At 45.0% G+C, this 12,858-nt stretch overlaps 1 protein-coding gene across 2 annotated transcripts in view; it reads right to left on the bottom strand.

Annotated features, from left to right (window-relative positions):
- The window catches only part of PLXNA2 (plexin A2), a 324,134-nt gene that overhangs the window by 94,500 nt on the left and 216,776 nt on the right, over positions 1–12,858 (bottom strand). Inside the window, exon 10 of one of the 2 annotated variants that reach the window (XM_054026508.1) lies at positions 1,473–1,673. In XM_054026508.1, the coding sequence (XP_053882483.1) occupies positions 1,473–1,673 (201 nt within the window). Of the gene's footprint in view, positions 1–1,472; positions 1,674–8,184; positions 8,271–12,858 lie in introns of those variants that run through there. The other variant, XM_054026509.1, reaches the window with a different exon arrangement.

Here is a 12,858-nt window from a genome sequence, read left to right as displayed (position 1 = left end):
GAGGCACAAATATCCAGGAAAATGTAAGACAATTTAGAACCTGATTAATAAGCTAGGAGTATCTGCATGGATTGTTAAAGTAGATCCTGAAGTTCCTTGTTCCACCATCTAGAACAAAGCAACTCTAGCTATCTGTCCATGCAGCCTTCTAAAACCTTCACTGATATATGACTAGAGATCAGAGACCCAAACTTCTTCACCCAGCCCTTTTTCCATTTGTAGACTAGTGTCTTCTGCAAACAAACACAGAGGCACTTCCTCTGCAGTTTGGAGAATGGCCTTTGTGAAGAGCTGAGATCTGCATTGTGCTGTGAATGCAGCAGAACCTGGGTTTTGTTCCCTATCACGTGCAAGAATGACTGCAAAAAGCGAGAGCCTTCCCGCTAAGAAGTATGATGATATTCTCTGCTAATGGTTCCAATGGCGTTCCTACAGCTTGAGAAGTTGCTGTAGAATCTCTTGGGCTTTACTTTCATAGGCTATGCCACGCTGCCACAATGCAGACCAAGCTGCTGTCGCCCCTTGTATGCATGTCTTTAGTGGTTTCATTCAGAGAATTTGTATCACTCTGCGGTGCCACGTCTGCTCCCCCAGCTGAGTCCCATTTCCCTCTTTCCTAGCATTGCACATTCCATTAAGCTGCGGTGACCTGGAATTTGACAGCTCTCTGATAAGAGGCCAATAATTCTCTCTCTCTCTCCTGTGTGAATTAGCTTGCCTTAACACCTTTGTTGTATTCTTCCCCCCACCTGTCCCTGTCTCGCCTTCACTGACCCCCCCCTCAGTCACTTGCAGATAAAGGACCTTCACCCAGCCAGTATTATAATTAAACACCTCACATGCCTACAGCAGATTCCCATCTAAAATTCAGGATTAGTTTAACCCCTAGATTTTTTTATTCCTTCTGCCTCCCCTCTCCCATTTTCCTTTCATCTTTTTTCTCTTCTAGTTAAATTTGCCTTATTCACAGTGTCTCCTCGTTGATGTCAACATTAGGGTGACTGCTGTGTTAGAGGTAGGATGGCTGGTTTAAATAAAATAAAGAGGCATCTCTAATATCGGTAAGTGGAAGCATTGCCTAGTGGTTAGAACACAGTGATGGGTGCCAGGAACAACAACTGATTCTAGGCCCAGGTCTAACACTGACTTCCTCTGTGGCCATGGGCAAGTTATGTAACCTCACTTAGTTCCCTCATCTGGAAGTAAAGATAACAATACTTACCTACCTCACAGCATGTGGCAGCGTTAGTCGATGGTGCAAATTCAGCCCAGGAGCAGGCTCTGCAGCTCCCTGATAACCTCATCCATTCAACTCTAAAGCTTCTGCAATCCAGGACTCACTTGCAGCATGGCCATTGGCTGTTGGGCCCCCTTTATCCTACCCCTCTCCCATCACTGCAGCCGCTCCCCTCTCTCACTCCAACAATCCCTTCCCTTCTCCCGCGTCAATCCCCAGAGCACCGGCTCCTTACCGAACTGTTCTGGCATTGGACGCTGGAGCTGTTGAAGCGCAGAGCTGGCACACGATGAATAACTCCTTGAATGTTGAGGACACATTCATACCCACGCTGGCCAGACTGGGGCTGGGGCAGGTTTCTGGCTTTCAGTGTGATGGGCTTCACCTCCCCTACTGGGATCAGAATCTCTTCTGTGGGAAACAGCTGTGGACAGTCCTGGGAGGAGCAAACATGGAGACAAAGGTGCTCCAGTTAGTAGGGGGCCACTTACCTTTATATAACATCAGGTCTGAACACTCCTGAACTCTGGGCATTTGGAACATTAACCTGGATCTAAATTGGATGGCTGTTTACCAGGCAGGGCAGCCAAACATCCCGCACTTGGAGTCCAGCATGCACCCCGGTATATTTGATCACAGACAATTCTCTTTGCATTCTCAATCGGCCCACAAGACAGAAGATTAAGTGCAGGGAAAAATAACCTTCAGCAATATTTTCTGCGCAGGATATTTTCATTGCAGCCACACAAGAGGAGATGTTATTATGCAGGAAATATATTGAAGCAACATTGTTCTTCCTGGCTTGCTGTGGGCTATGCATTTTATCTCCGGAGACACAAACCCTGAGAGTACCCCCCACTCCTCTCTTCCCCCACAAGCTAGGGGCAATGCATTATCAATTGCTTCTGCTTCCCAACTCCAGCAAAACCCAATTTTACTGGGAGGCGGATTGGATCCTCCTAACTACACTCTGAACACTCATTCTAGGTTTCATTTTTAATCAGGTTTCATTCCTGGGGTGCACATCAGTGTCTGTTGCTTCAAAAACAGACTCATCAGCATGGGATATGCTTCCCTTTTGCGACCTGGTGCCACTTCTTTCTGTGTTTTATTTTAGCAAAATTATTTCTATATCCTATCAATTTCACAATCTGTAGCCCCAACTCCATAAACCTATTCCCCTCTTCTCTCTTACCCTACCCCATCATCCAACACCTCTGGCTAGTCTCCAACTGACCAGCTGGACCTGTATGCAGCAACAGAGATGAGAGGGAAATGATTTTCCTGACCCATGAACATTTTTGAGATTTCAAATATTTTCCCATTCTGCATCCGGACAAAACTGAGACCTTTCAAAAGTTTTCACAAAAAACAGAGAGAGAGGGAGAGATTGACCCCTCCCAATATAGCCTATAGCCTGGTGGTTAAGGCACTGAGATGGGATGTGAGAAAGCCAGGTCCAAGCCCTAACCACTGGACTACAGGTTATTCTGGGGTGGGCTCTTAATTCTCTCGTTTTGACTAGAAAGCCCATTCTGGGCTCAAGAAACCTTTCCAACCAGAGTTTCATCGACACCAATCCTTACCTGCAAAAAGTTTTGGTTTCAATTAATTGACATTTTCCAAAGAAAACCCCACGTATTGAGAAATTTCCAACTAGCTCTCTGCAGAAAGCCGAAGGGGTCACCAGTACAGATCCTCTCTTAGCTCAGTGACGCACGAGTGGGACTTCTGCCACCTGCAGCTGGGCCCAGAAGGAAGCTGAAGGGCTGAGGTGCTGTTCCTGTATGTGAAGCCGCACCTTCCACTCCCATCCACACTGATGGGAAGACAGAGGTGTCCAAACGCTCAGAGATTTGGTTAAAATAAGCACCCTGAAGTTTAGGGCTGGTATTTTCAAGTAGACCCAAGGGAATTAGCACCCAAATCCCAATGAATTCAAATGGGAGATAGACACCTAATGCCCTTAGGCTCTTTAGAAAATCCCAGACTAGATGCTTCTATGAACTCATCTTGAGTCTGCAAAACTTGGTCCCAGCTCTACAAACTGGTACAGATTGGGTCACGGTCCTGAAAGCCCGTCGGCAAATGCTAGCTGTAAAACAGATACTTGATTCACAAAGGGTCCAATTCTGCCATGCTTCCTCGCATGACATTCCTGCTGAGCTCAGTGGGCATTCTGTGTGCTGAGAGCTAATGCGTGCAGGATGGGGCCCTCACTGAGGGGGAAATGAGGAAACAAAATCAGGCTGCTCTATGCATAGCAATCCTAGTTTACACTGGTACGTGAGGGGGATGAGTGGAAAGGTTGCACGCTTAGCGTGGATGCTCCAAAGCTCTCAGCATACTGTGTAGGCAGTAAAACTGCCCACACGTATTTGCAGCTACATCCACAGATCTGTTGCAGTCGTTCACTGGAGATATCTCACCGTGCCAGATATAAAGCAAAGCTAGCTAAGGAGATGCCATCTCTCTAAAAGGATGAACTTTGATGTTGCTGGAAGCCAGGATGCTAACTCCCCTTCTTCCTCGTAATATCCTTTAGGCCTCAGGAACTTAAGCCCCTAACTCTTCTGGAAATGGCCCCTTTAGACTTCCTAGAGCTTCCTCAGATTACGCCTGGAAACAGCAAACCCGGCCTGTCATCCTACAAAATCCTTCTGTTTCATAAAGGGAACCTATGATCCTGACAGGCAGGAGGGAAGGTGTTTCTCTGTGGTGGCTAAGTGATTCAAGCCAATGGACAGCACAAGCATTTCTCGATCTGGATTCAAGATTCTAGTCACCTTCGGGATGGAATCTGGAGCTGTGCCAAGAATAAAACTCTCCTCGTCAAATGCAAATGGTCAGAGTGTTATAGAAAAAGCCCTAAAGCACCATCCTCCTGCCAGGTCAAAGTTACAGCAATTAGAAAAACAACAAGGAGTCCGGTGGCACCTTAAAGGCTAACAGATTTATTTGGGCATAAGCTTTTGGGGGATATAACCCACTTCATCAGATGCATGGAGTGAAAAATACAGTAGGCAGGTGGCACCGGACTCCTTGTTGTTTTTGTGGACACAGACTAACACGGCTACCCCCTGATACTGAAGAACTGGAATTAATTTGCAAACTTGACACCATCAAATTAGGCCTGAATAAAGACTGGGAGTGGCTGGATCACAATAAAAAGTAATGTAATTTCCCCTCTGTTTATATTTACCCCTTCTTGTCAACTTTTGGGAATGGGGCACATCCACCCGGATTGAATTGGCCTCGTTAGCCCTGGACCCCTCACTTGGTAAGGCAACTCCCATCTTTTCATGTGCTGTATATTTATACCTGCCTACTGTATTTTTCACTCCGTGCATCTGACGAAGTGGGTTATAGCCCACGAAAGCTTATGCCCAAATAAATCTGTTAGTCTTTAAGGTGCCACCAGACTCCTTGTTGTTTTTGTGGATACAGACTAACACGGCTACCCCCTGATACTTGACAGCAATTAGAAAGGAAACCAAGAAACCAGAGGAGACTCACAAAGTGGGAAGGGGGAGCTCAGCTGCAGCCCCCAGGGTTGGAGGGGGTGAGGGAACACACAGAAATTCCACAGCAGGCCTTTCCTGCTCCAGTCTGGAGAAACACGTATGGAACTGAAAATGACAGAGCAGGGAATGGGCTCTTTTCGCCACAGGAACCAGCAGCCTGCCTCCTCGAGAGCTAACAGACTATGACAGATTCTGGGGAAGAGCCTAATATGGCCTGGGATTTAGAACTGGGCCCCCACTGTCTTGTATCTAAGAGTAAGGTAAATGGGTTCCTCGCCTATAATGACAGAGATGAGGGGTTCCTAACAGCTACCCAGAGAGTGGTAAATGACCCCAGATGCAGCACCACACAGCCTGGGCCAAACAGAGAGGCAGTCTCCACTGTCATTGAGTTTAATGGCCCACTGTGGGGAGGTAATGGACTCCTTCCTGAGCTGCAGAGGCTTCCAATACTGACCAGAGATCCGGACAATGAGAGGACTCAAGTGAAGACAGACCCGAATCCTGAATCATTTCACAAAACAAGTAAGCTTTGGGGGTCCTCAGCTTGAGCTGGGTGAAGTGAAAGTTATTTAATCTTTGAAATGTGCCCGATTTGTGAAGCTGGAAACATTTTATTAACTTCTCCATAGAAAACCAGACACAAATATTTTCTCGGCGTTTGCATTAAATGAGCAAACAACAAATCAAAATGCTACCATGCCACAAACTGTGAATTTGGGAAAAGTGGCAGGAAAAGGTGATAGCCTCTATTTAAGCACGTGGCTGGGAGTCAAGAAGTCCTCAGTTTGGTTCCCATTTCCTGTCCCGGCCTGGCCTTAATAGCATTATTTAACATGTGTATTGTGGTAGAACCTGGAGACCCCTAGTCAGGGATCAGGGCCCCATTGTGCTAGGTGCTGGACAATGGGGCTACACACAATGACAAGACAGCCCAGGCCTCAAAGGGCTTCCAATGCAAGTGTCTGATGAGAGACAACAGGCGATTACAACGAACAGATGAAAGTAATTAACAAAACTTCACACTTCTGGGCACCTAGAGATGTCGTTAAATAATTTAAATATGCAGGATATCAACTGTACAAACAACATTTAGTAGTAAATATCATTACCCTCATTCTACAGATGGACAAACAGACTCCATCAGGTGAAGTGATTCTCCCAAGGTAACATAAAACCAGGATTAGAAGCTAGGTCCCTAAATGCCAAGGCAGGATTATTTAGCTACAGTATTTACATGCCCCCTACAATTGCAGTACCTGAGCACCTCTCAGTCTTCAAAGTATTTGTCCTCACAACCTCCCTGTGAGGCACCGATGGAGGACTGATGCCCAGGAAAACCTAAGTGACTTGTCCTGTGTCACACAGGAAGTCTGTGTCACAGCAGGGCACTGACCCAATGGGTCTGAGTGCCAGGCTAGTGTTCTGACCATTGGACAACCCTTTCTATCAATTAAACTAACTCATCGAGAGGCAAACACCACAAGAGCATTGCCACCAGGATCTGGCTCTTTCCATCTATGCAAGGAGGAAACCCACGAATTTCATTAGCGACCATTAGGCAGGCTGAATGAATGCCCTGCCCAGCTCACAGCTATACTGACGGGATCTCATCTCTTCACTGACTCAGGCATGTTGTAAATGAGAAACAGACGCTGGCCAGTATGGGAGAGCCAGTAGCTTAAGTTGCTGCCTCGTAAACTCTTTTTTTAATGGCACTTTTCCCTGTATATTTTTTATTTTATTTCTAACAGGCCTTCCACGGATTAACAGCCAAGAGTGATTTTAAACTCCAGCAGAGGGAAAGATGGCCATCCTGGGGGGAAAAAATGACCGCTCCTCCGATGTAGTGACTTTACAAGCTGAAAGGGAATGCTTACTGTTTTAAGCATTGACTCTGACATAGCTAATACTTGGGTATCACAAGTTCAAATCACAGCAGGGCTGATTCAGCATTTATACGGCTAAGAATCATGCTGCAAGGGCTCTCTGAAGAGCTGTAGGCACTTTTAAGAGCTTGTGCAATTGTCTAAGACAGGGCTTTCCCCGAATGTCCTTGAACAAAAGTTCCTTCCTTGTCCTCTCTGTTGTGCATAGAAACCAGCCTCCACCCCAGAGATGACTGCATTTCAGTGGGGCTGTATTTAGCTGCTCAACTCCCTGCCCCAACAAAAAAAAAAACACACAACCCAAAACAACCTTTAACTGTGTCGCTGCAGGAGAATCTCAATATTTAGCCCTGAAAAAATGAATATGTTATGGACCATTATCCTTCTTGGCAACAATCATTCACTAGACAAGCTGAGTGTTGAAGAAATTCTTTTTTCCTATAAAGGAGGAAAAAAAACAGAACTCACATTTTTCATATATCTGTAGAACTGAAATAGCTAGTAGCAAAAATTTTTCTACCATCATTAGAGGCAAGTAGGACCTAATGGATTTTTTCTTTTAGCAAGGGTTTCACTGGGAGAAAAATGTCACATTGGGATACTGGGGAAAATAAAGAGTCAGTCAGATTATGAGTGCACTCTACTCTGGGGACAAGGGAAAAAGTGCAGCCCCTATATGTTGTTTGACAGCTACAATGATTGTATTAATAAGGGGACATAAAGTTTGGAATGGAGGGATATTCAGGGAGATTCCACATTACCAACAGCACAGGCACTTGTGGGGACCACATCGCTGCTGGCCGTTTTTACTGAATTTATCAGATGAGTGATTGAAGCTACAACACCTGCAGGGGCTCGTGGAGGGTGCTGAGTTTTCTCAGAAGTTGCATACATTACTGAAAGCACCATCGGGGCTGCTCCATTCCGTTTGTGCCAGTTCCAATCCCAATTCTCTGCTTTGCTTTCGGTTCTTTTAAAAAAATTGGTCGCTGCAATAATGCACAAGGTCATCTGTGCACACATGCATTTGCATAGCCTACGCACGTGATGGAACATATAGGTATGTGTCACTGCATTAATGCACCTGGGCACCTGCGCGTGTGTTTGTATGCTCTGTATTCACGACTGGGTATCCAGGAATGGGTAATTGTTTTTGTGCAGACATGTAGACTTGTGTGTGTGCCTGTCCAGATACAGTCTCTCCTAACTTATCCATTATGAGTGAGTTTTTAATCACAATTATTTAGTCTGGGATACACTGCACACTGTATGAATACCTCTTCTATTGTTAATAAACGTCAGATGTTTATTGATGTTTTCCAGAAATTTCATAAGGAGGGGTGTGTGTCCACGCATTCACATGCACACCGCTTCCCTCTACTGGTTGGAATACAAAAAGCACAACTGGCACAAGCCCTATAAAGCTGACAGCTAATGGAGATGCTCCTTTAACTCAAATGGCAGGTGCCTGTGCTGCTGCTGCTGAGTTTTATCACTGCTGCTGCTATGAAGTTCTGAGTGTCCCTTGAGTGCTCCATAAAAGAGAAAGAGATGCTGTCAGCAGAATACGTGATTTGTTCCATAAGTTTACTTTCTTTTCTCATTCATGAGACGTAAATCCTGGAGTGAGTTAGAATGGGCATTAGTACCTCCACTCTCCAATGCAAGAGTGACACATTTTATAGAATGTCCTGCCTATGAAATATCTACACACACAATTTACAGAGATGATCATATTTTATGCTTCTACTCCCAAAGATCCCAAAGGAACTATACAAATTCCACACCAATGAAATGCAGCCACCTCTACTGTTCTTACTCAGGCAAACTACCCTAGAATTTTGGGGCATTTCCCTTGAGTGAGGCACTTATTTAGGGCTTTCCATATGAGGAGCATCAAGTAATTATGCACAAAAGTTATAAGCATTAACCCATGCTAAAGCACTCAGACCTAGATCCTGCTCTCGCTGGTGCAAATCAGGAGCTGCTCTACTGATGTCAAGGGCATTGCCCCAGATTTAACCAAATGGAAAAGAGAACAGAATTTGGCCCTCAGAAGCCAAGCATGGAAAGAAGAAACTGAACTGATTCAGTGGTGGATTCTCACTGGTAAATTCTCTATTACATGACCTTTTGTGCTCTATGAATTCAGTTGCAACCTGTGTCTCGGCCTGTATTTTGTAAAGTGTCACGTGTATTTACAGCACTGAGATAAGTAATAATAAATAATAATAAATTAAAAAACAGCAGTTTAGATCAGGTTATGTCTAAGTGGTGTGGTAGTGTAGATACTACATTGACGGAAGGGGTTTTCCTGTTGTTGTCATTAATTCACCTCTGCGAGAGGCAGTAACTAGGTTAACAGAAGAATCCTTCTATCGATCTCGCTGTGTCTACACTGGGGATGAGGTTGACCTAAGTATGGTGCTCAGGCATGAAATGTTTCGCAGCCCTGAGTGATGTAGCTAGGTCAACCTACGTTTCAGGTGTAGACCAGGCCTTCTCCAGTGAATGTATCCCTTTGCAACTCGTGCCTGAGACGCAATCCTGCTCCCATTGTAGTCAGCGGCAAAGCTCCCTTGACTTCAATGGGAACAGGATCAAATCCCTGCACTTTATCTTGTCATCCCCTGGAGTTTCAGATCGGTCTCTCCCTCCCATCCCGCTATCACTATTTCCTGCGCCCCTGTTCCCAAACAATGACGAGCATTCCAGGCTCTAGCTGATACAAATCTAATGATTGAAAAAAATGTTACCAATAAACCCAACCACTCAGTTTCAAAGCTGGGAAGAGTTAATCCTCCTGTATAAGGCTTTTCATTGCTACTAGTTCTTTTTCCTGAGTAATTGCCAAATAGCTTCACCAAACTTGTCTCTCCAGGAGTCAGGCCTGATCCAAAGCACACTAAAGTCAATGGACAGACTGCCACTGACTTCAGGTAAGGCCCCTAGTGTGCTCCTCCAGAGCGAACACACTCCCGCTCTTAGAGCCCATGTATTTAAAGGTAGGGATTTCAGTGTAAAAAAAGGAAGCTTCAGCTTTATATTATTTCTTGCAAGGAACTTTAAGCATCCCTGAAAGCACCAATAGGCACAATCAGTTGTAAAGACATCCCTCTAAAAGCAATAATAACTCAAACCTAAACCCGAAAGAGTCAGAATGGATATGAAATTTGGCTCTCTGTAAGCTCTCAGAGCCTGAAACACTCCATCTCCCTGATTCAGCATCTCACACATGGAAATGATATTATCTGCACACAGTGGACATCAAAGAGGGAATGGATCCCACATCCTGGGAAACTAATAGGATTTATTTGGTTCTCTCCCCCCACTGGGATGGGGCATAAGAATGTATTTATGTATCTACATCCCTCTGTGTCTGCATGTTTTATACATTTACACAGACATATTTTATACCCATAATCACCACACACACGCACAAAACCCCAAGCTCCTCACACACATTAAAATCATGTTATAGGTCCAATTTGAGTCTGCAGAAGTGGGGAAATTCAGCTCAAGGCTCCATCTGTTTTGCCTCAGGGGCTAAAGCCATATAAAGTGAGACAGTCAGTGCTATGAAATCCCTCTGCTGTCTCATCTCAGAAAGCCCTTGTTTTTGTGGATGCAGGTGGGCCCCAGGCCTCTGTATTTTCAGCACCTTGAGCAGGGATATTTAACCATGCGACTTGTATTGATATTAATGAAAGTCATGTGGCTTAAAAAAAAAAACCACTGAGGAATTAAGTAGTTTGTTGCTTTAATTCTTAGAGAACTGGAAACTGTTTTCTAAGGGTTTTGATTGGCTGCGAGGGGATGCTCCACCTGGGATGAAGGGCAGTTTCTGGCAGATGTCATAAATCAGGATCAATCAGCTCTGTCATCAATCAGCTCCGCTTGGAAAAGCGGCTCTGTATTACTGTTATCGTGGGATTCCATGCTTACGGTGGCAATGACTCCAGATCAAATGTGCCCCATTTATAAGCAATATGATTTTTTAAAGGCTCAGGACCACAAATTCAAACTGAGAATCAACACGCTCAGTTCTTTCCTTCTCATGCATCATCACCAGCAACAGAGGTTCTGCAGGCCAAATTCCACCGCTCAGTGACACTGGGCCAACCCAACTGTCTTCAGATTAAGCTATCAGAGACATCTGTGCCAACTACCATCCGCCAGCAGGCAAGATTACACAGGTGTAGTTGCTTAACCCAGCAATCAGGTTAGAGTAAACAATGCTGATGATGGTGCAAATGGAGGAACAGCATCCAGGTCACTCCCTAGTAGCTTTGTCAGTTCTGCAGGGTGAGCAGCAGGAAAAAGCAGCACAAGATTACTTTAGTCATTATAGCCAGCAGATCGGACTCTGAACATGAACTGGGAGCAAATCTGTGATACGAAGGTGCCATTTCACAAAGTCACCTTGCATCGTGGAACCCCATTTTGAGGGCTCTGGGTTCTATTCGCTCTTTAACAGAAACTGGCAAGTCCTAGTAGCATCAAAGGAGTTGCATGAATGAATCCTGTTGGAAAATAGATCCCCAAGGACCAGAAATAGCTGAGTTTTCCCCCCTAGGAAACAGCAAATTAAATTAAACTTAAAACATGAGAATAGTTCTAAACCCATACGAGAGTGTGTGCGTGCAAACGCTTCTGCGAGAGCAAGTGTGCATAGGTGTGAGAGTGGGCCTGCAGCATGTGCTTCTCTTTGGCCATCCTGCCTTCATGGAGGCAGTTCTGGCTCCAATATTGTTGCTTATGTTCTGTTTCCAAGACAATAAGCCCTCTGTTATGAAGGCAATGATGTCTGTGAGCACCAACTTTTTACTAGGGCCCAGTGAGATCATTGTGATCTGAACTGTGTTAAGTGAGGAAACTTTTTCCCAGACAATTATCTGACCCCATGAATTTGCAGGAGTGAAGTGCCCATAATAAAGGCAGTAGGAATACATTTCATTTCCGTTTTTTAAAAAGGCAGACAAATTAGCCTTTGGTGGTTGCATTTGCATGTGTGTTCATGGGTGCAGGGTAAGTGGACCATCCGCATTATTATCATTACCCCACATCAAAGGCATCAGACAGCACATAGCCTGGATCTTACCAGTGGATGCTAAGAGAAGATCCACCAGCTAAACGAGAGAGGAAGAGCGACAGAGACCTAAGGAAAAGGCCTCCCTATAATAGAAATAGGAAGTGGTCCTCTAATTCCTGTGATTAGAGCAGAAATGGGAAGTCAGGACTCCTCGATACTATTCCTGATTCTACCACACACTCACTGCGTGACCTTGGGCCAGTCACGTCCTCGCTCTATCTCCAGTTCCCCACGTGTAAAACTGGGAAAATAAAATACCCTACCTAACCCTACCAAGGGTTTTGAGATGACTGGACTGAACGTGCTGTGGAAGTGTAAAGCATAATTGCAAAGCCATGGAAAAGAGAGAAAACGCTGAGCGGGAAGAGAAGAAAAAAAAAATCACATCACTAAAGAGTAGCAAAAGCAAAGATTCTTGCTCCCTCTTGCTCCCTTGAAAAGAAGTTACTTGGTTTTGTACCAAGATGGTAAAGCTTTCACTTTGTCTCCAGGGTGGGAGTTTCTCCTCAGGCATCTTCACACTCTGCTGCTTGAAACACTTCTTTGAGGTAAGTGCCTCCTCTCCTCAATTCTTGTAAACGGCTGACAAAGGCGGCAGCACCTGTTCACAATTACCTTCGCTGATCTCTTCACCGTTGCTGATCCCCCACTGATGTACGCACACGTGTAACTCGTTTATGTTTCTTACTTTGTATTACACGTCTCTTGGCATCATTTTAACCAGAGAGGCACATGGGTTGCTTTAGTCTCGCATTACTTGTTGATTTCATTAGCAGCCCAATGAGCTTCTAAAAAGCGATAAAGGGAACTTTCATGGCTCAGTGTTCTGCTCTCTTCCCTCTCACTTCCTTAGCCATTTCCTCCTGGTTTTCAGAAGCTCGCCCCATTCAAAGCATTTTAGCCTCAGGGGAGCCATAAATCAAGTAAAAGCTGGCAGCCTCAGTGGTCACTGGCTGACCTCAGGCAAGACATTTTGTGGCCCTCTGTCGGAAGGACACTCCATAAACATGTGCCTGCTGCAGATGTTGTGAAGGCACAGATGTAGAAGCAGTAAAGGCATGGACCAAAAGCCTGCCAGAATGGCAGAGATCATCACGATTGTTATTTCTAAAGGCA

The sequence above is a fragment of the Malaclemys terrapin genome, chromosome 4 (assembly GCF_027887155.1).
Source record: "Malaclemys terrapin pileata isolate rMalTer1 chromosome 4, rMalTer1.hap1, whole genome shotgun sequence".
NCBI lineage: Eukaryota > Metazoa > Chordata > Testudines > Emydidae > Malaclemys > Malaclemys terrapin.
Note: the sequence above shows the minus strand (reverse complement) of the source record. Positions and strands in the feature narration are given on the sequence as shown.